At 40.2% G+C, this 22,183-nt stretch overlaps 1 protein-coding gene across 2 annotated transcripts in view; it reads right to left on the reverse strand.

The window, feature by feature from the left end:
• The window catches only part of abtb2b (ankyrin repeat and BTB (POZ) domain containing 2b), a 203,775-nt gene extending 182,132 nt beyond the window's left edge, over positions 1-21,643 (reverse strand). The window contains exons 1-2 of one of the 2 annotated variants that reach the window (XM_059975950.1): positions 19,928-21,643; positions 12,695-12,990 (exon numbers count right to left, since the gene is read on the reverse strand). In XM_059975950.1, the coding sequence (XP_059831933.1) occupies positions 12,695-12,990; positions 19,928-20,514 (883 nt within the window). In that variant the 5' untranslated portion in view covers positions 20,515-21,643. Of the gene's footprint in view, positions 1-12,694; positions 12,991-19,641; positions 19,762-19,927 lie in introns of those variants that run through there. The other variant, XM_059975951.1, reaches the window with a different exon arrangement.
• Positions 21,644-22,183: the final 540 nt, after the last annotated feature.

Consider the following 22,183-nt stretch of genomic DNA (forward strand, 5'->3'; position numbering starts at 1 on the left):
TGTTTGATCTACCCTATTCGGCATGGGCCATGGTTTCATTAAGACAGAGGTATATGGAGAATAGCCGGCTGGTGGCATAGTGGCATCAGCTCTGGACTTCGGAGCGAAGGTTCCCGAGTTTGAATCCAGCCTGTCCCCTTGCATGCTTTCCATCTGTGCTGGGTTGAGCGTTGAGCTAGCAACTTGGCCTCGTAAAAACAAGAAAACCTGCTAAAAAAACGCCGTCATGACGGCATCCCGATGACTCCACTCAGAATTAAGGGCTTTCTTCTTCTTATATGGAGAATGAGGGAGGAACAAAGGTTTTTGGAGAGTGAACAAAGTTGAGGCTAAAGACCGTATAAATCTTTGGTCTGAGAAAGCAGGTCTGGGAAACGCCAAGACCTACTCCTAATGCTCTTGTAATTAAAAGCTTTAGATGTACTCCTTTATAAACGCAAGAGTGTTAACTTGGTAATATTTGACTGAAATTGAAATGAGTTTAGTCACAAAACTTAGCACATTCAATCACCATGTCAATATACTGCAGTTTATAACTAGATTTGAAATGAGTCCAAGTTTTAAAAATTATACTGAACTACAAGACTAAAGATTAAGAACAATCTTTTATTTGAAGCATACCTACAAACTCCTGGTGTAAAGCATAATTTTGTTTTGCACCCTTAGAATTTCACGTAAACAAATGCAATGAGTGAAAACACCAGATTCTGATTGAAATTGGCCACACCTGCATGGAGAGACACGAGTGGAGCTTTTTCTAACACATTGATTTTGAAATGAGGATGAAAAGTAAATAGAAGCTTGAATTACATTGTACTCAGATTTGTGACCTGAATAAAGTTCTCAAATTGATAAAACCAGGGGAACAACACAAGTATATATACATGAAAACAGGGACTGCAAGTAAGCCATTTATTGTTTCAAGCCTGCCTTGCCATTCAATACGATCTGCCCAAAGTCTTAACTGCTCTTCTGTGCCCAATCCTCATGCTCCTCAATTGAACCACAAGACATAGGAGCAGAATTCCTCTTTAAATTCCTCTGCTGATCTAGCCTGCAGTGAATTCACTGAAGTAGAGAATTCCAGACATTACCATCCTCCAAGAAAATAAAATCTTGTGCACCTCAGTTCTTCTAAATGAATGCCCCTTTAATCTTGTAATCATGCCTCCTCATTCAAAACATTCCCAGCAGTGGGAACATCTCAGCTGCTACCTTGCCATGCCCACTTGTAATCTTAAATGTTTCAATAAGATTCCTGGAATTTAAATTCCATCTTCTAAGAAATAAAAGATAATATTCCATATTCCTTCTCAATTACTTCCTACAACTGTGAACTACTATTTATGTTTCTTGCACAAATACACCTAGATACTTCTGTATGCTGCTCATTTGTATTGGCTTTCCATTTTAACAGTCTACCTTCTGGTTTCGACTGAAATAAATTCCATTTGCCCATTCGGTCAATCTATATCGTGTTACAGAGCCCAAATATCTTCAATGCAGTTTCCCTTCATATTTTCACATCACCAGTAAACTTGAATACCTTACCCCCCATCTCCTATTCCAATGGTAAGGAACCAAACCATCATGGAGAATTTCCAGGCCATTAAGCCAACTCACACCAGAAGAGCATAAATGGAGTAAGTTGCAAATAGCAGAATGACCTTAAGCAGAAGTGTTTGTTTTTTGAGAGGGATTTTTTTCTTGAATATTCTGGAAAATTTCAAAAATTCACAACTGTAAAACTATGGGGGAGAAAAGGCAACACTCTGGGTTCAAGTTGCAGAAAGGTCAAGGGGTAAAGAGAACACAACAGACAAGATGCAGGCCAAAGTGCTACAGGTAACCATTACTTCACACAGCAGCAGTTAACAGATGGAAATTAAATCAACAGAAGAAATGAAAACATGAATATCCAGCAACATCTGCCCCAAGAGAAAGGTGAGAGTAGGGTGGCAATTAGCAACATAGGTAATGAAATTGGAGTTCTATACAAGTACAGAGAACAACAACAATAAATCAATGTAACAGAGATTAAGTTGAGGAAGGAGGCCTTAGTATTGCCCTACATATCACAAAGGTTTAGCTTTGGCTATGCAAATTCCTACTGCTTCATCTGTAACTTGGGGCGCCTGTCACTTTAACTCTTCCTCCCCTTTAACCTCTGTGCATTTGACCTACACAGCTGCAACAACATCCATCTATCTCTGGGCCTGTTGAAAATTCCAAAAATCAACATCAAATTCAATAATTTCAGTCAAATGGATTTTCTCTCCCCATCCCCACTCTGAATACTTCAGTTTCAATTTCTGCTATTTATAGGAAATTATAGGCTGGTAAGTTTGACGTCAGTAGCAGGTAAATTATTGGAATGAGTACTAAGAGATAGGATCTACAAGTATTTATTATGGAGAGTCAACATGGCTTTGGTGACTGGTAGGTCGTGTTTAACCGATCTATTAGAGTTTTTCGAGGAGGTTACCAGGAAAGTGGATGAAGGGAAGGCAGTGGTTGTTGTCTACATGGACCTCAGTAAGGCCTTTGACAAGATGGGAGGTTAGTTAGGAAGATTCAGTCGCTAGGTATACATGGTGAGGTAGTAAATTGGATTAGACATTGGCTCAATGGGAGAAGCTAGAGAGTGGTAGTGGAAGATTGCTACTCTGAGTGGAGGCCTGTGACTGGTGGTGTGCCACAGGGATCAGTGTTGGGTCCATTGTTATTTGTCATCTATATCAATGATCTTGTTGATAATGTGGTAAATCGGATCAGCAAATTTGCTGATGATACAAAGATTGGAGGTGTAGTGGACAGTGAGGAAGGTTTTCAAAGCTTGCAGAGGGATTTGGACCAGCTGGAAAAATGAGCTGAAAAATGGCAGATGGAGTTTAATACAGACAAGTGTGAGGTACTACACTTTGGAAGGAAAAACCAAGGTAGAACATACAAGGTAATGGTGGGACACTGAGGAGTGCAGTAGACAGAGGAATCTGGGAATACAGATACATAATTCCCTAAAAGTGGCGTCACAGGTGGATAGGGTAGTAAAGAGAACTTTTGGCACATTGGCCTTTATAAATCAAAGTATTGAGTATAAGAGTTGGAATGTAATGGTGATATTGTAGAAGGCAATGGTGAGGCCGAATTTGGAGTATTGTGTGCAGTTTTGGTCACGTAATTACAGGAAGGATATTAATAAGGTTATTAATTATTAATAAGAGTGCAGAGAAGGTTTACAAGAATGTTGCCGGGTCTTGAGAAACTGAGTTACAGAAAAAGGTTGAATAGGTTAGGACTTTATTCCCTGGAGTGTAGAAAAATGAGGGGAGATTTGATAGAGGTATATAAAATTATGATGGGTATAGATAGAGTGAATGCAAGCAGGCTTTTTCCACTGAGGCTAGGGGAGAAAAAAAGCCCAGAGGACATGGGTTAAGGGTGAAAAGGGAAAAGTTTAAAGGGAACATTAGGAGGAGCTTCTTCACAGAAAGAGTGGTGGGAGTGTGGAATGAGCTGCCAGTTGAAGTGGTAAATGCGGGCTCACTTTTAATATTTAAGAGAAGCTTGGACTGGTACATGGATGAGAGGTGTATGGAGGGATATGGTCCAGGTGCAGGTCAGTGGGACTAGGCAGAAAAATGGTTCAGCACAGCCAAGAAGGGCCAAAAGGCCAGTTTCTGTGCTTTAATGTTCTAAGGTTCTACTTTTTTTTTGCCCCTCGCTACTGGGTTTGCAGTTACCCTTGGTCTGTGCCCCATCACAGATATTTCCCCCCGTTCTTTTTGCTTCCCCTCCCAACCCTTCTATGCAATTTATCCGTGCTCACTCGCTGCCCGTTCTGAGTTCTGATGAAGAGTTCTGTGACTGGAAATGTTGAGTCTGTTTCTCTCTCCACAGACTTGCCCCAACATGTTGACCCTTTCCAGCAACTTCTACTTTGTTTCACCTTTCCAGCATCTCTGCATTTTGTTCCAGTCACTAAAATCTTATCTGCTGTATGGTAATTAAATTGAACACTTTAATATACTGTAAAGCATTAAGAAGCTAATGATCCATGACTAGGTATTGGCCTCACCTGTAGATGGAAGAAAAATAGACAGATTTAAAGTAGGTTACATCATTATCTATTCCAATACAAAATAATGGAAACATCATGAGCACTGGACACTCCATCCTCAGAATTGCATATCCAGCTTCTCATCTTTGTGAAAAACATGAAGTAAGTTCAAGATATTCCATGAATAAAATTAAACATCAAACCTAGATGCTATCACTCTCAAATGGCAATGACACAAAGCAGGGATCTTCGCCAGATTTTACTCTGCTACTTCCAAACCATCTGGAATGTGCTTTCCTTAACATCAACAATATTTTATTTCATAAGAACAAAGTCAAAACATTTCATGGTTGTTAAACAGATCTATCACTAAGAGCAAAAATGTAAAACATGCAATAAATAATGGGGTTTCCCACATTGTGTTTATTTGATTACAACAGAAGGTGATATATAAACCTAGTTAAAACAATTTCCACCACTTCAGTTGGTTACAGAATTGTGCACTACTATTTTTTTTAAAGTTAAACCAAAACTGACGGCTGTTGTATGGAATAAAAATTTATTTTTGGTTTTGGTAATGGACAAAATCAGTATGCCTTTCAGCTATGAGAAGAGAACATTAGGATGGAGGCAACTCCCATCCTCTCACACTCCACTGAGGAAAAGGTTGACTGTTTTGCACCAGAGTCCCTGGGAAGATTGGTCAAGATTTCCCCAAGAGCCAACGGTGCAAAACAATCTGTGGGTTTGATGATGAATGCCAATTCAGCACAAGATGATTCTGAGCCTGGGACTTCCCTTTTCATGGAATAAAAAATGCAAGCACTCTTGCACATTAAGCTCTCATTTTGCAGCAATCATCTGTATGGGTTAACAACGAAATTGAAATTTTCACGGAATTGTCAACCAAAGCCTACTTACTGGAGGTTTAGCTTTCAGAAACCATTTGCTGCTGTGCGTCACAGGCAACAAAACCCACCTTGCATTTACGTAACATTTCACGATACTTCACTTGGACTAGGATGGAGATACAGGGGAGCAGGAGAAAATAAACATACCGAACATTGGATTGGCCATGGCACGAGAAAGAGAACGTGACCAAAAACATGGCAAGAAATAGAGTTTAGTTACGGAAAAATAAATGGAAAGGGAGGAAGAGTGCTGTTTGAGTAAGCAAAGATGAAGACTCATTTATGAGGTATAATGAAGCGTAATATTTCTCAGTCCTACCAGCAATTTCTCAAAATAATCCTTAAATGGATCAATTAACGTTTAGATCACTTTTATTGCTCCCTCAACTTAAATTGTATGCAAGCAAGGTGCTTGAGCAATTCCCTTTCCTAGGCCTGAAAAGGAAACACTTGCGGAACAATGCGGAAAGGAATTGTTGCAATGTGGATACAGATTAGCTTTACTATTTCTAACCTTGGCTGCACGTGGTTCACAAACGGAAATTATTTCAAATGAGCTTCTACTCTGCTTTATATCCTTCTTACATTATGCCTTTTAATTATGAAAAGCTTCCATTTCCTTTTTTCCAAAAACCAGAGAAATCAGACCAGATTCCAAGCTTCAACAAATTCCACAATCAGTCCTGAAGATTTAATATGCTTGAGGCGCTGCTAGAAGAATGATCTTAAACCAACATGGACATCTCACCGTTAATATTTTCACTACTGTTTCAATGAGGCTATAAACAAAAATGGTTTAGAAATTTGTGGACAAATAAAAAAAGTTGACCAAGTTGCAAGAATGTCCACTGCCTTACATTGTACACTACAGCACGGGGGGGGGGGGGGGGGATAGGTGTGATGAGGAGACCAAACTCATCACCCTTCCTGCCAGCAGCATCTTCAGCTGTGTCAGTCAACATCAAATTAACCTGATAATGCAGGACATTTTCCACAATAAAAAATGTTGGATGGTGTTCGAGCTCCTTCCCACACCAGAAGATCTTGAGTTTCTGAGCTGTTTCTCGATTCTTCGGGTGGAATGCACACACTTGAGTTTTTGATGGATCTGGGTTCAGAGATCATTTTCCATAATACTGCTTCATTGCTTTGAGGACTGCTGTAAGTCATACTTCAACTTCTTGGAAGGAGTTAGCTTGTGTTGCTATGCATAGGTCGTCTGCATAGATAAACCTGTGTGTGTTAGGAAAGGTTGGCTGTTCGTTTGTGTAAGCATTAAATAGTAGAGGTCCCAGGACTGATCCCTGTGCTAGTCTGTTCTTTTGTGGACGCCACCTACTCTTAATTCCATTAATTTCTACATAAAATCTGCGATTTTCTAGGAGGCTTCTTATTACTTTGACTGTGGTTGTGTTGCCTTTATGGCATTTGTTTAGTTTATAATATTTTCGCTTTAACTAGAAAATGCTAACAAACGAATTACTAAAGTTAAGATTGTTTAAAGTAAATTCGTTATTTGTGATATATCGCGGCATGCGATGACATCACACGCGGTTTCGCCGCGTCTTGTGGTTAAATACCGGTTTGGAGAAACGGGAAGGAGAGGGCTCACATGTGCAGGATAAGTGCAAGAAAAGTTTTCTTTCTATGCACTAGAAACATCAATGAAGCAACGCCGTAAGTTCATGAGATAATCGATGTGTTGAATTAAAAATGTTAACGCTGATTCTGTTAAAAGTAATGACGGTTGATAAGGTTTATGTTTTTGTTATTTAAAGAGTTGCGGATAGTTTGTGTTGAAGTGTATTTAAAGCAGTCAATGGCGTAGGTAGATTCTGACTGTATGCTGCACTTTAATGTAATGTAGTTGTTGTAGTTTTACTTTTGCAAGTATTTATGATGTAAATCTGATATCAAGAAGGAAACAAATACTGTATACATTTTGTATTGTTTTATCAACAGTTTTCACCATACGTTAACGTGGAAGAGTGAACAGTAAACGGTTAATCTTACTGCGATCCTGTTTTCATTGACCACAGTTTACCTCGGTGTTTAGTTCGGAGTTCTCTTATACCTGAGTGAGAACACTACAGTGGTTTCATTCTTAAACATTTTAGATAATTTCAGTAGAAGGCCTCTGTGATTCACAGTGTCGTATGCTGTTGTTAAGTCAATGAATACTGCCCCTGTAATTTGTCGCATTTCAAAGCCATCCTCAATATACTGGGTTACATTCAGGACTTGACCGCAGCAAGAGCAGCCTGGCCTGAACCCGGCTCGGTCTGGGGTTAGAAGATCTTCGACTAAGGGGTATATTCTTTTCAGTGCGAGTCTGTCGTAGAGTTTAGAGGGCGCAGAGCAACTATTAGTTGCCCACCAACTAATACTAAATGGTCAACCAAATAAAGAATGGAGGCAAAAGAAAAAGCAACATCAGAAGATGGAGTCAGCTCTCTCAAACGGGAATAAGAACTTACCACCCTACAATTCTTGTAGAACTCTCACCCTACAAGAATTAAAAGATGAAGTATCACAGCTAAAATCCAGCAAAGCTGCTGGCATAGATGGGATTCTTAATGAATTCCTTAAACACTCCACTGGCTTCTGTCCCTTTTTAACTTAAGATCACTAAGAATACATAAAAGTGGAGAAGAGCCGAAGCTGTTGCTCTCCTAAAACCCAATAAAGACCCCAACATTCCCAAAAATTACAGAACAGGCCTAATAAGTAGGATCAGGTAATGTAATATTCTTTTGTTGTTTAGTTTACTTTAAAATATTGTGGCTTCCATCAGAATCTGGTTTATTACCACCAGCATGTATTGTGAAATTTGTTAACTTAGCAGCAGCAATTCAATGCAACACATGATAATACAGAAAGAAAAAATAAATCAATTACCACAAATATAAACATTGTATATATATCAAATAGATTAAAAATTGAAATAATGTATTTTTTTTAAATATAAAAAGGTGAGGTAGTGTTCACGGGTTTAATGTCCAATTAGGTGGCAGAGGGGTAGAGGCTGTTCCTGAATTGCTGAGTGTGCGCCTTCAGGCTTCTGTACCTCCCTCCTGACAGTAACAATGAGAAGAGGGCATGCTCTGTGTGATGGGGGTCCTTAATAATGGACACAACTTTTCTGAGGCTCACATTTACTCTCAGTGATACTTTCTAGGAACCGTGCTATTTGTAACAACAACTTGATTATCAGTTTGTGCTTCAATTATTCCATTTGTCAACCGATGTTTTTCATGATTTGAGCACAATGAACAAGATGTATTACACCCAGGGTAATCTTCAATGACAGAAAGGATCATTTCATCCCCTGTAACGTGGCAACTCATTAACTTTAAACTCAAAATCAAGTTTCAGTTCATTTAAAAGAAACAGAATGAAACCTGTGAAAGCTAATCCTTTGTTGTGTACCAGCACAAACCATTGGGGAGAAAATCAACTTGTGAACTTTTATTACTACAGAAAGCATTTTATATCTGGGATACCACTACAGTCCCATTAGCATCAAACCCAAAGTGATTTCAGAACGACTGATGCTTTTCTCAACACTTTACTATTCAGATGTACCCAATAGCGTATGCTTTGATAATCTGATCTACATGGGAGCAAATCATTTTTTTGACTATTTTAAGTACAATTTTACAGAATGACCAGTATTTGCACTATCTTGTTGCTTTCCCACTTTGGTGCGGTGCTTAAATTGATCAAACCAACTTTGTTCAGTTGTTAAATCACCATTATAGGAAATTAATGCCACTTCTGTAAAGCAAACATACAATGAAAGTGTTTTTAAGTTATTCACAACCAACCAAAAAGCTTAACAGTAATGTCACAAATGTGGTAGCTAATTTTAAGATAAGGTTCAATAAACAGTAATAGAATGATAACCAGATAACCTAGTGTGTATTTTTATAGCAATGCTAGTTAGGTGATAAATATGACTAACAAACCTGTTCTTTTTAGAAATTGCTGTGGGATCTTTTAAATTCAGTAAAGAATAGAAACTGGCCTTCCAGTTAACACATCGGAGAAATGTGGAACTGCTACGTATCTTTTTCTTAATGTTATATTTTCATGGATTATATGCAAACCCAAGACCAAAAAGTTGGGCCAGCAACATCAAGTAAATTATGGTACATATTAAAAGTAATTTTGATTACTCCTTCCTACAATAAAACTATTTACTCTTTATGGGTTTTACTTTTATGCTGGAAGTTACAATGGAAAACAATGCACCTATGTGTATATCCAACAGAATATGAACTGTCTGCCTTCTCAAACATAAATGTTCATAACCAATGCAACTCCATACTATTCCCAAAAACAAACTTACTGAAAAAGGTTCTGTCAAAAAGAAATCATCCTTTTAAGTCCATATTTAGAGTTACACAGCCAGAAACTGATCCCTCAGTACAATTCATCCATTGGTAACTGATCAAGACATCTTCCTAAACTCCAAACAAGAGAAAATCTGCTGATGCTGGGAATCCCAGCAACACACACAAAATGCTGGAGGAGCCAGGCAGCATCTATTTAATAAAGTATAGTTAATGTCTTGGGCTGAGACCCTTTGGCAGGACTGGAGAGAGAAAAAAAAGAGTAGAGTTAAAAGATGGGGGCAGGAGAGAGAAGCACAAGGTGATAGGTGAAACTGGGAGGAAGAGGGATGAAGTAAAAAACTGGGAAGATGATTGGTGAGGAAGATCCAGGGCTGGAGAAAGTAGAGTCCGAAACTAGTTCCAAACTAGTTTAATTTGCCTGCATCTTGTGATTGGAAGATGAAACTTAAGGATATAAAGTTTGAGAGTCAGGAAAGGTGTGCAAAATGAAAAATATTTGATTATTTTTGCACCAGCGTTTCTTGGTCACATATAATAGAATCCACTGCAACTATTTTACTCGCTAATTGCCTGAACCTCAAAGCCTCAATGGGAGCTTTCCATTTCTGGCCACAGCATGCTTATTGCAGCTGATTTCACCTTAACGTCTGTTGTTCCCTTTCCGCACCTTGTGGCATACTGGGCAGAAACCTTTCCGTTTCTTTAGCATTTGTATGTGTGTGTTTTTTTAAGAACGAGGCCAAGTTGCCAGCTCGATGCTCAACCCAGCATGAATGGGGAGCACACAAGGAGCCGGCTGGATTTGAAGTGCGGATGTCACTACACCCTTAATGTCTATTCTAGTAAAATTGTGGGCAATTTCGACCAGCCAGCAAGTATCCACCGATCACTGGAATGGCAAGCCTTCACTGCATTTCTCCTCAGTACGAGGAAATTTTTCAGATCAGTCTTTGGAGGGAAGGAATTGAAGGGTATGTGAGGAGAATAAAATAGGTTAGGATAGCCTTAGTGTAAAAATGTCATTGATGAGCTAAAGGGCGTTTCTATGTCTCTCTCAATGACTAAAAATGTGAATTTTTCAGCATGACTTCTCTCAGAATCATTTTACAGTACAAGTTGTCTTTTACCTTTCAATTAATGTGATAACATCTAACTGCAGTTTGTTTGATTTATCCTTTTGGCTGAGTAATAGAAAAATTGCCAAAAATATATGCATTTATTGTCAAAGGTTTCTACAACCAGTAAAATAATCATTAGCATATGAGTTTTTATTAAATCTTAAGTAACCACAGTTTACATTATCTGTGAGGAAGTTTGAATATTGGGCAAATAGTTGATGTTTTGCAAATCCCCTATGTGGGTACTTGAACTAAATTTTCTATTTTGAAAGCAGGCATTTCCAATACTTCAGTTCACTTAGTTAATTTTTTAAAAATACGTAGCAAGAGACTTCTAAAGGCAAAATGAGTGAAATGAAGTAACACCATGTCTAAACCTTTTAAAGTTAATGGCAATTTCACAAACCTCATTACAACATTTTTCTCTTGATCTATCCTTGATAGTGTAAACAAATCAGTTTAAACCGCAACAAGATCAAGTCCCGATTAGCAGAAATATTTCAACAACCCCACAGCCTGTGGTAACAAAGGATGGAATTTCACTGCCATGTTTTTTGAAAGAAATTGGAGAAAATTCCAGTGAATTATTTAACCCATTTTATCAGATGCAGGCCAAAACTCAGCAGTACTGTTGTTTGAAAAAGATGAAATTCTCTAATGATTAGAATCACATCTTTGAAATTCTCAGTCATCATTTTTCCTGTGGAAAGTCTTAACGTTAGTATAGCAATCCATTTGCTTTCGTCCCCATTTCAAAAGGAGAGGCAACTCAAAAATCACTGTCTGGCTAAATTTACATATCTAAGGCTAATGTGGCATAAATCATTAAGAAACACCATGACTTTAATCAGCTTCAAAATTCCAAAAGAGAAAAAAAAACACTGATCCCATGAGAACTGCAGCAGCTTGTCTACTCCTGAATAGCGTACAGCGAAACATCAAAAGTGCAATTTTATTTTACCTTTAGTGTACAACAATGATTTATTATATTAAACAAAATTTATTACAATCCCCTTAATCTGTATTCTGTTTCAGAGCACAAATATTTTATAATATAAAAATCCCATTGTGTTCTTCTCCATACTGTGAAATATGACCTTTTTTATATGGCTTTGATAAATAATCTGCTTGGACGTTTCAGGACATTAGGAGCACCATATGACCTGGAGTACTCGATTAATTTAAATCAAATGTTTACATTGCAATGTTTCATATTGTATCACCATATTATAAGTTTGTAAGTTATATTCCTTTATTAAATCTGTAATGCCTTTTATCACTTCTCATACAGTAAAAATGCTATCTGGGCTTTGAACTGTAACAGTTTAAATGGACTTGACTCTTAAGCAGAGGTGGTCAAGTGTGCACTTCTTTCTTCAAAGAACAGCCTACTTTAGGAAGAGCACTGCCAGTGTGGAGAATTCACCCACCCATCTCCCATAGCCCTTTTTCTCCTCCCAAAAATAACAACTTCAGGCTGTGAACAATAATTAATCCTCAGATTAATTAACTAATCCTCAGATCCACAACTCCCAGCAGAGAAAGATTCCAATAACAGCTGATGCCATCTCTGGGTCTTGCGAGGGTGCACGCCCCTGGAGAGCAGTGCCGCTTGTTGTAATTTTAATTTCTTGTAGATTACTTTGGAGCTTAATTTCAAGTTGGAAATGGTTCAAGAATGTTCCTTGCCTGCAATTATGCACAGAACTGAACTGCATCCTTTTTTCCCCCTTCTGGAGACACAGTCCTTTGCAAGAGCCTGGACACCTCAACTCTCAACACATGTGTTATTTTACAAATTGTGGGTGGTGACGTACTGCTTACTGGTGCATCATGGCACATTACCCATCTTGTTTAATTTAGGTGCCTTGCACCTTAGATCTTTTGGCAAAGGTTTCAAAATAAAATTAACATTGAAAGAAAGAAAAACACTATTTACTCAGTCAGGTGTGAGTTATCTACTTGAAGAGTCACAACATCACAGGTATTCCTCACAAACAAAAACATTGTACAAAATACATGTTTTAAAACAGAAGTTACTCTCTTCTATTGAATAGCAGTCATTTAAAGTTTCCACAGATTCATGGGAAAGGGGTGGAAGTCAGGGTGTTTTAAAACAGGTTCCACTATAATTTTGCTGTTTTCATTGTTTGACAGGAAAACTGCGAGTGGAAGGACTGTAATAGCATAAAAACAGTTTGAACACTTCAATTACAGAAAGAGATTCATCAGCCTGTCTCTGCTTACCATTAGCGTTCTTGCCACAGATAAGATGTTCGTACGGCTGCAGGACTCCCCAGAGCTCAGCGTCATTGTTGATACACATCTCCAGCATTTCTGCTGACAGCTCCTGCCTGCCGTCATGTAGGCCTCCACTTCCTCCTTCGGAGCCATGCCCCGCTGCTACTCTGATCCCAATCTCCTCCAGCAGACTCTCCATGCAGGCAGCCAAAGAGATTGCAGCATACTCATGGATGCGAACAGAAACTCTGGTGTCCACCATCCATCTAAAGAAGTGCCCCACCGAGAACGTAAGGCCACACCTGAAAGCATTGATAGAAACACGTCAATCCAGATCCGATTGGCACCTCTCAAAATCAGGTACACATCGCTCAGCTTCTGGAAATAATTTCAATTTTGGAAACTTGCCAATTTTCTTCAAATACATATCTAGCTTTTCAGTATTGACCCTTGTCCAAATTATCAAATGATCAAGAACTCACAATAAAGGAGGCCATTTGGCCCATTATTTTATGCCAGTCACAAAAGAGCTATCAATCCCATCTTCAAGCACCAAGTTTGCAACTCTCTACAGAGTGGGCACTGCACTGAGTATAGAAATGTTTCTTCACCTCATCTCTAGTCCTCGTCCCCTGACTTTTCATCCTTCTTGTAATTCACCTGACTTGCACGATCTAGGCCCCCTCATAAATCTATGTTCTGTAACTCGATCAAATTTACCCTCAATTTTCTCTCTTCCAAAATAAAGAGCCCTGGATTTTCCAATCTATCTTCAATTTCCCGTTTCTCTTAATTCTCTGCAATCTCCTCTGCATCCTTTTTAGTGCTTCCTTTCTGTACAAAGGTATGCAGTATTTAAGCAGGCCATAAAAAGTATTATGTACAGTTACAGCTTAACTCTCTACCCTTGCAAGCAATGCTTCGGCTAATAAAGACAGCTATGCTTTTTCTTTTAAAACCACATACTGGTCCCACTACATTTGAGGATCTGTGGACAAACACTTCACACCAGTCAGTATCCCCATTTATTGTGTATGCCCTTATCTTGTTGAATCTCACCAAATACATTACCTCCGGGGGGTGGGGTGGGGAGAAATCAATTTGATATTTTTCCCCCTCAATTATATTGTCCTGCACTCTGAAATTTTCCTCAATATTGTGTAAAGAGGGTTTCTTCTTTTTGTTAACTAGCAGGAATGCTAATTTACTGATAACGAGAATGGTATTCCTTTGTAAACCAAATGGGGATTAATGTTCTTTCTTCTGAGTCTGTAAGCTTTTGTTGACGGGCTTTTGGGCAGATCGGCGCGAGGGGGTCGAGAGAGAGGACGCAATGCTCTAAACTGGGGGTCCGAGGCCGGGAGATTCTCCGAGGAGGGGGGGATGAAGCTAGATGTGCTTGGTTGACCACTCGGAGGGTTCTGAGCTATTTGGAGAGTCGAGGAGTTCGGAGGGTCCTGAGCTGCGAGTCGAGGAGTTTGGAGGGGAGCGAATGGTGGCCAGAAGACTTCAGTAATTGAGCTCCAACGGCTGTGCACGAAGTGGTTTGGACTTTGATAAGTTTGGCGCCTTTTCTTTAATTTTCTCTTCATATATACTGTATCGTTATTAATCACTTAGTTATAGTAACCTTTATAAATTGTACTCATTTAATCGCATATGGTGTACTGTCTGTTTTTGGGTGAGGCGGGGACATCACACAGCATCCACACCAGCTGATTACCCAGTTTGGCGGGGCCGAAGGCTGCTCCCCCTAGACGAGAACGAGCTGAGCGAGCCTGAGGCGACCCAAGGGGTTACAATTGTCAGCTACAGGACAAATTTGTATCATCTGTAAGTTTATCGCTCCTACTATACCACGAGGAGAAGCATTGGCAACAGATTTCCGTTTGCAAAAACGCCCATGAGCCATTATCCTTTACTGAATCTCCAGCCTTTAACATGGAAAGCTTGTCAAAGGTCTCGCTAAATTCCACATTGGCTACATCAAACACACTGGCACCTTCAACCCACCACTCACAGCTTAATCTGGATGTCAAGCAGAACAGCGCTGGAATTGAACATCAGGACTGATCACTTTGCGTTTCACCAAAACCACAAATTAACTGTAATAAAAAAGTTAACTGCACTCTACAGTGAGAAATCCACACTGCTTAATGTTTCTCTTTCTAGGTTTTAAAGGAAATAGGCAAGTACGCTGAAGACTGAAATCACTGCATCTGTACAATTCATTTGTTTTGGGAGTGCTTCCTATAGATTGGAAAGCTGTGACCAACATTCTGCTATTAAGCCAAGGTGTTAAGGAGGAACTAGAGAATTATTGATTCAACATCTGTTGCCACAAAAATAGTAGATTTATAATTAAGGATAGACTGAACACGTGCTTTGACATTTTCAGTTCAATCCAAAGAAAAGCCACATGGATTTGGTGCAAGATAGGTCGGACTGATAATACAGTTTTATTAGAATAGGAGACTCAAGCAGTGGGCAGGGAAATATTTAATGAAATTATCAAGTCTATTTAAATAAAGTACCAAACAAGAAACTGCTAATGGAATTGGAGCTAACTGACATCAAGATGCCCAAGAGAAGGGTGAGCCTGTCGTTGCTGATACCTGGACTCAGAACACACACACTTACTGCTCAGTCATACTTTATTTTACAAATTGGCCCCTGTCACTACACTGCTCTGAATTCTGAACAGAGAAATGTCATTTTTATACAGAATTAGCGAGCAGTTACCAATTTTAACCATTTGGTAAATTATGCATGTTTTAGTTCCTTACCTGCAAGAACAGTAACCACTCACAAAACAGGTCAATGTAGAAACTGACAACCGATGATACTTTGGAGTTAGTAAGCAATTGTCCCTTATTTGGTGGGTGCACCCTGGATTGCTTATCTCATCTCCAGACCCTGGAGTGCAAACAGAGGCTATGCTCTTCAAAGACCTGTCTTGTCTGGGCCATCTATGCTAACTACAGCCTACCCTTGTGTGGATATTATGTTGACCCTTGCCTTACCACAACTTCTACAAGCTGCTTCAATGACTGTCACCCAATAGCATTCACTGATAATGCAAAGAAGTGCTTTGAGAAGTTGGTCATGGCTGCATTAACTCCGGCTTGAACAAGCACCTGGACCTGCAGCAATTTGCCTCCTACAACGGTTCTACAGCGTTGCAATCTCAAAGGCTCTCCACTCGGCCTTGGACCACTTGGACAAGAGCAATACCCATGTTAGGCTGCTGTTTGCTGATTACAGCTCAGTATTCAACAGCATCAACACACAAAAAATGCTTCAGGAACTCAGCAGGCCAGGCAGCATCTATGGAAAAGACTGAACAGCTGACGTAACAGGCCAAGACTCTTCTTCAGGAGCATCATTCCCTCAGAACTAATCAACAAACTTCAAAACCCGTGTCTTCGACTTCTTCTTGCACATGGGTGTTACTGTTGGAAAGTATGGTGTCATTCACCTAAAATATCTACTTTCCAACTATTGAAAAACTAGAAACAATGAAAGGCTCAAAATGATTTTGGAGCTCATATACTGTATAGCTAAAGAAAATAATCAAAGGTACTAACGAAACATGGACTGTGACATACATATGTGGCTTCCATAGAAAGATGAAGAGTTATGCTGTAGCTATACAATACTCTAGTTGGATCAGACTGCAAATACCCATTGGAAGCACCACAAGATCTTTCATCTGGAACATTAATTATGTTTCCCCTTCCACAGACGCTGCCTGAACCACTAAGTATTTCTGCAATCTTCAATTTTTATTGCGGATTTCCAGTGTCTGCAGTTTTTATATTTAACTGAGAAATTTAATAATTGGTTTGATGCATAGATTTACCAGAATCATTACATGACTCGGGGTATTGCACGAACTAGGGTTACATTCTCCTGAATTTAGAACTAACTAAGCCTACAAGATGTGATAGAAGGGAATCGTCTTCACCTGCTGAAGAGTCAAGTGATTGGGAACCTAATCTAAAAACTGGAATCAGGCCTTTCAGGATGAATATCAGGAAATATCTCAAGCTTTGCAGAATGTAATTAGAAATAAGTGATTACTGCTTTTGCATTAAAAGGAGAACAGGATAAAAGTTGCTCCGGGAATCTCCTGTCAGGGTAGATCAGATTCGAAGAGCAAGTGGCCTATTCCTGTTGCAGTGCAAGTCTCAATATTGCTTTTCCATAGTTAAGGGGTGAGTCTATAACTATCCTAAATTCAAAAGATTATAGTTTTCCCTCTCCGTGACCTATCTGAAAGATATTAATTTTTTTTTACTCTCAGAAAACACAACCTAAAAATACTCCATGTTGGTGATCCAGCAGAGCCAGTTCCAAAATTTGCTGTATTATTAAACCACAAGACATAGGATAAAATTTAGGCCATTCAGCCCATCGAGTCAACATGGCTGATCATGGACCCCACTCAACCCCATTAACCTGCCTTCTTGCCATATTCTTTGATGCCCTGACCCACAGACTTGGCCTCCACCACAGTCCATGGCAAAGCATTCTACAGATTCACCACCCTCCAGCTAAAATAAAATTCCTCCTTATCTCTGTTCTAAAAGGTCACCCCTTATTTTGATGCTGTGTCCTCTAGTTCTGGAAATGAAACATCTTCTCCACATCTACCTTATCTAGTCTTTCCTACATTTGGTAGGTTTCAATGAGACCCCCCCTCATTCTTCTAAATTCCAGTGAGTACAGGCTCAAAGCTGTCAAATGCTCCTCATACGTTAACCTCTTCATTCCCGGAATCATCCTCACGAACCTGCTCTGGACTCACTCCAATGACAATACATCCTTTCTGAGAAATGTGGTCCAAAACTGTTGACAATTGTCCAATTGTCCAATTGGAGCCTACCAACTAGATACTGAATAAAGGTTCAGTATCATCCCCTTGTTTTTATATTCTATTCCCCTTGAAATAAATGCCAACATTGCATTTATCTTCTTTACCACAGACTCAACCTGTAAATTAACCTTCTGCGAGTCTTGCACAAGGACTCTCAAGTCCCTCTGCACCTCTGATGTTTGAACTATCTCCCCATTCAGATAATTGTTCCTTTTAGCAAAATGCATTATCAGACATTTCCTAACATTGTATTCTATCTGCCATTTTTCTGCCAATCCTTCCAATTTGTCTAAGTCCTGCTGCAATTGCATTGCTTCCTCAGCACTACCTACCCTCCACCTATCTTCGTATCATCCGCAAACTTTGCCACCAAGTCAATTCCTTTATCTAAACCATTGACAAACACTGTAAAAAAGCAGCTGTCCCAGTACTGACTTGACCAACACCACTAGTCACTGGCAGCCAACCAGAAACGGCCCCTTTTATTCCCACTCACTACCTCCTGCCTGTCAGCCATTCCTCTATCCATATCAATATCTTTCCAGTAATGCCATGGGATTTTATTTTTGTTAAGCAATAAACTTTACTTGTTATAACAAACTATTTAATGTCTGTTTTGGAAATGGAAATTGACTCTGAGAAAGCTCTTTAGCAAATGGAAAGCAAAATATTTTATTGCCACATTGAATAAACAAAAACATTGTTCAGTCTGGTTGATAGTTAAAATGCCACAGACAGCACGTATAATTATAACAATGTTGTAATATAAGATAACTGTGGCAATAAGGATATCGCATGTTGAGTTGCTGGAGAATCTGAAAAACATGTTCCTCTGCACATATTCAAGATGTCAAAAATTAGAAGCCTCAATCATTTTAAACAATATCACATTGCAAAGCATTTTAGGTAAACAATAGTTTATTGCTTGGTAAAAAGCATCCCCCTTGCTATTATTTCATTATTTTGCCACTTCTATTGATATTGTCCAGTGACATAGAATTAATGGGAGCAAAGTAACTTCATAATATTAGGGGTTCAGTGAATTTGTTTCAGTTGCAAAACAATGGGGTAACTATTTGCAATTACTGCATTGACGCTGATCCGCTACCTGGCTAATATTAATTCACAGCACAGAAAAAAAAGTGCATCCTTTAAGCTGTGCTTTATGATTTCATGGGTGATAATATATGATGATTTTAGAACTGCACGAGCCTCACAGATGATATTACTTGGCAACCACTGTTTGAATCTTTCTAATTTTAACCAGGGAAAACTAAAAATATAACAATGGTATGCTTGAAATCGCTCCTCAAATAAAGCTCAGAACAAATAAACATAAATCATACAGTATTTCTATTAACATTCGTTTCGCCACAGGACTTTCTAAGAGATTAATGACGGAAAACCATTTGCTTGAGGGATTCGCTGATCAATGGTAGGACTGCGGTGAACTTGCAGAAGGTAGTAGATGTTTATAAACCTTGCATTTGGGATCATTGCCAATTTTAAACTTACAAAGCTGATACCTCTCTTAACTGAAGATTTTTCCATAAATGAAAAATACTCAGTTTTATTCTACAGTGACATAACAATACCCTAAAGTCAACCATAAATAAAAATCAAAAGACGAACTCCGTCAGACAAACTAGCGCGTGTATAGTCCGTGATTTGGATTACAGTAGCTTAAATTTGAATGTGTTTTAACACCTTAGGTAAAACCTTCATCAATGTAAGGGATTTTGTGTAAGGAAAGTGAACTGTTTTCCTTATCATCGTCTTTTCTCTCCGCGCCCCCCCCCCAAGAAAAACTGTCAACATCGGGAACCATAAGACATTGGAGCAGGTTTGGGCCATTCAGCCCATCGAGTCTGCTCCGCCATTCCATCAAGGTTGTTCCCAGATTCCACTCAAACCCTTACACCTGCCTTCTCGCCATAACCTTTGATGCCCTGACCAATCATGAAGCTATCAACTTTCGCTTTAAATATACCCTCAGACTTGGCCTCCACAGCTGTCTGTGGCAGAGCATTCCACAGATTCACTACTCTCCGGCTAAAAAAAAAATCCTCCTTACCCCTGCTTGATCTCTCTGATCTGCCGTGGTCTAATCCTAGAAAAAGCACAGCTCTTAGCCTCAGTGAGGTGACCAATTTAGCTTAAAATATAGGGCACTGTAAGAAACTGGGATCTATGTGCCTTCCTTATTTCACGTAGATCCTTGAATGCCTGCAGCGAACGTTTATAGAGCTAATGTTTGAACTGACAGCACCTTTGGCCCGCGTCACCTTGCCCACCTGGAACAACATTTTAAATTACACGCAGCGTATTTACTCGAGAACAGTACCGAAGGCGGCAAGTACCTGGAGCTCTTGCTTTTCCTCAGCCTATCTCCAGCACTCATGTTGTAGAGGGACAGAGCTTTTACTGAAGCAGAGATACAGCTTTCGGACAAGGACCAGGACAGGACGAGCCTGATGGCGCTCTGCACCTCGAACTTGGTGCATTTGCAGTGCACGACACTCAGCCGCTGCGCCTCCCTGGAGATCCTGATCAGAGCTCTCCTCAGTAAGAATGACAGTCTCCTTACTGCATCCTGGGAGAAGAGCTTTCCACACTCCCCGGGTCTCCCTTTCTTCAGAATTTGCCCAATGTCCTCGTCGGTCCATGGGAACTCCTCCAGTTCCGGGAGCCGGGGGCATTTGAAGAAGATATCGTTAATCTCCGGGTCCTCCGGCAGGACCGTGTTGACCGTATCCCAGCTGTTATTGCGGCTATTCATGGAACCAGAGAGATACCGCCAGTTCCCTCTGTTGTGTGCTGCTTGGAAGGGTTGAGAGTTCGATCTGGAAGAGAGACTGAGAGATCTGCACGAATCCCCTGCCCCATACCCCGAGTCCAGAGTCAGGTCTTCCAGCGTCTTCAGTGTGGAGTTGTACAATCCCGCCATTGTACGAGGCGCGCAGTTTGGAACTGCCCGCACAAGTCCAAGCCAAGTCAATTCGGATGGGGTGCTATCCAACTCTTCTTCAAGACATAAAGCACAGTGCGCGTTCCAGGACTGCGACACGGCGCACCGTGCTGGAAGGAGATCAGCTGTGAAACAGGACCCAGCTGTCCGCTTTGCTTAAATAATCAGCGAACTTCTCCAAACTTCACCGTCCGGTCACCCGTGAGAGGACGATTGAAGAAAACGTTCACTTGTCATCTGTAGAGCCCTTTCTCTTCTTTTTACCAAATAGACAGAAACTGTGACTCCGCCTTCTGTGCAAGTCGCAGACCCTTTAACTCCCCTCACCAAACTTCTGTCCACTGCTGCAAACCTTATATGCTTTTCTTCTTCCAAAGTTATTGTCTTTTATTCAAAACTATTACATCTTTTAAAGGGTTAGCGTCTGTATTCTCACAAATGCCGCGCTGCCTTTTAATACACGATTTCTGTTACAACGACCCCGTGCCACACACTCCACTGGCTGCCGGCTGCTGGAGCATTCCAGGGTGGTCCGCAGGAAATATCAATCACAGGCCTCCAACCAATCGGACTGCAGAATGCAAATTAAAACTGCGACAGTGGGCCAATCATAAAATGGTGTGTCCTCGTGTGTCAGGGGAGGGGGAGACGGAGGAGAAACAGAGCAACGGGGAGGGTACATCCGAACGCATAATGTGGGTGCAGTCGATTCTCGACCGTCAACTCCCAAAAGATTCCAATAGGATGAGTTCCAGCTTTAATTTACTTTAAAGCGCAACGTAGTAGTTTTGGAGAGTTCATTGCAGACGACTTTGCACTGCAAGCTCCTTATTAACAGAAACGAGCTAATGGGCCAGATAAACTGTGTCTCTGATGTCGATGGCCACAATTCTGTTGGCTATTGGACAGTACCAGGAGCCCGATCGGATCACCTGTAAGTGACTCGTTTATGAGGGGCAGCCTGGTCGTGCAGAACACATTGGTAATAAATTGAAACATTCACTCTGGTTTCTGTACTCGAGGCTCCGCAATTGGACTCTGGCACACAACGGATTCCTCCTGCTCTAAATAATCGTTATTCCTGATTGGTCTCCTTCACAGGCGATTCTCATTTATATTGATTAGCGGTCTTTTAAGTAGAAAACTAAGGTCTTTCATAGATTCTATTGTGTTTCTCTGATTTACTATGTATACCCGCAAGAAAATGAATCTTGTTTGTATATAATGAGATACATGTACTTTAATAATAAAATTTGTTTGAACGTTGAATCCACTATTGCACTAATTATGCACCCACCCCCACAAATACAGCTCTATGAGTCATAATCGGTTGAGAATAATGCCGGGAATTGCTGATTATTATATTTTTCATGAGAAATACCACATGGAAAATGCCCTTCCAGCTCACCGCCAGGCAACCCACCTATTTAACCCTAGCCTAATCACAGGCCAATTTACAACGACCAATTAACCTACTAATCGGTACGTCTTTGGACTGTGGGAGGAGGCCGCAGCTCCTGGAGGGACCCACACGTTCATGGGGAGAATGTACAAACTGCATTCAGAGAGTGTCCGAGTTGAATTCTGAACACTGTGCCCCGGGCTGTAATATTGTCCCTGTAACTGTGCCCGCTGTGGCAGTGGGGTC

The sequence above is a fragment of the Hypanus sabinus genome, chromosome 7 (genome assembly GCF_030144855.1).
Source record: "Hypanus sabinus isolate sHypSab1 chromosome 7, sHypSab1.hap1, whole genome shotgun sequence".
Taxonomy (NCBI): domain Eukaryota; kingdom Metazoa; phylum Chordata; class Chondrichthyes; order Myliobatiformes; family Dasyatidae; genus Hypanus; species Hypanus sabinus.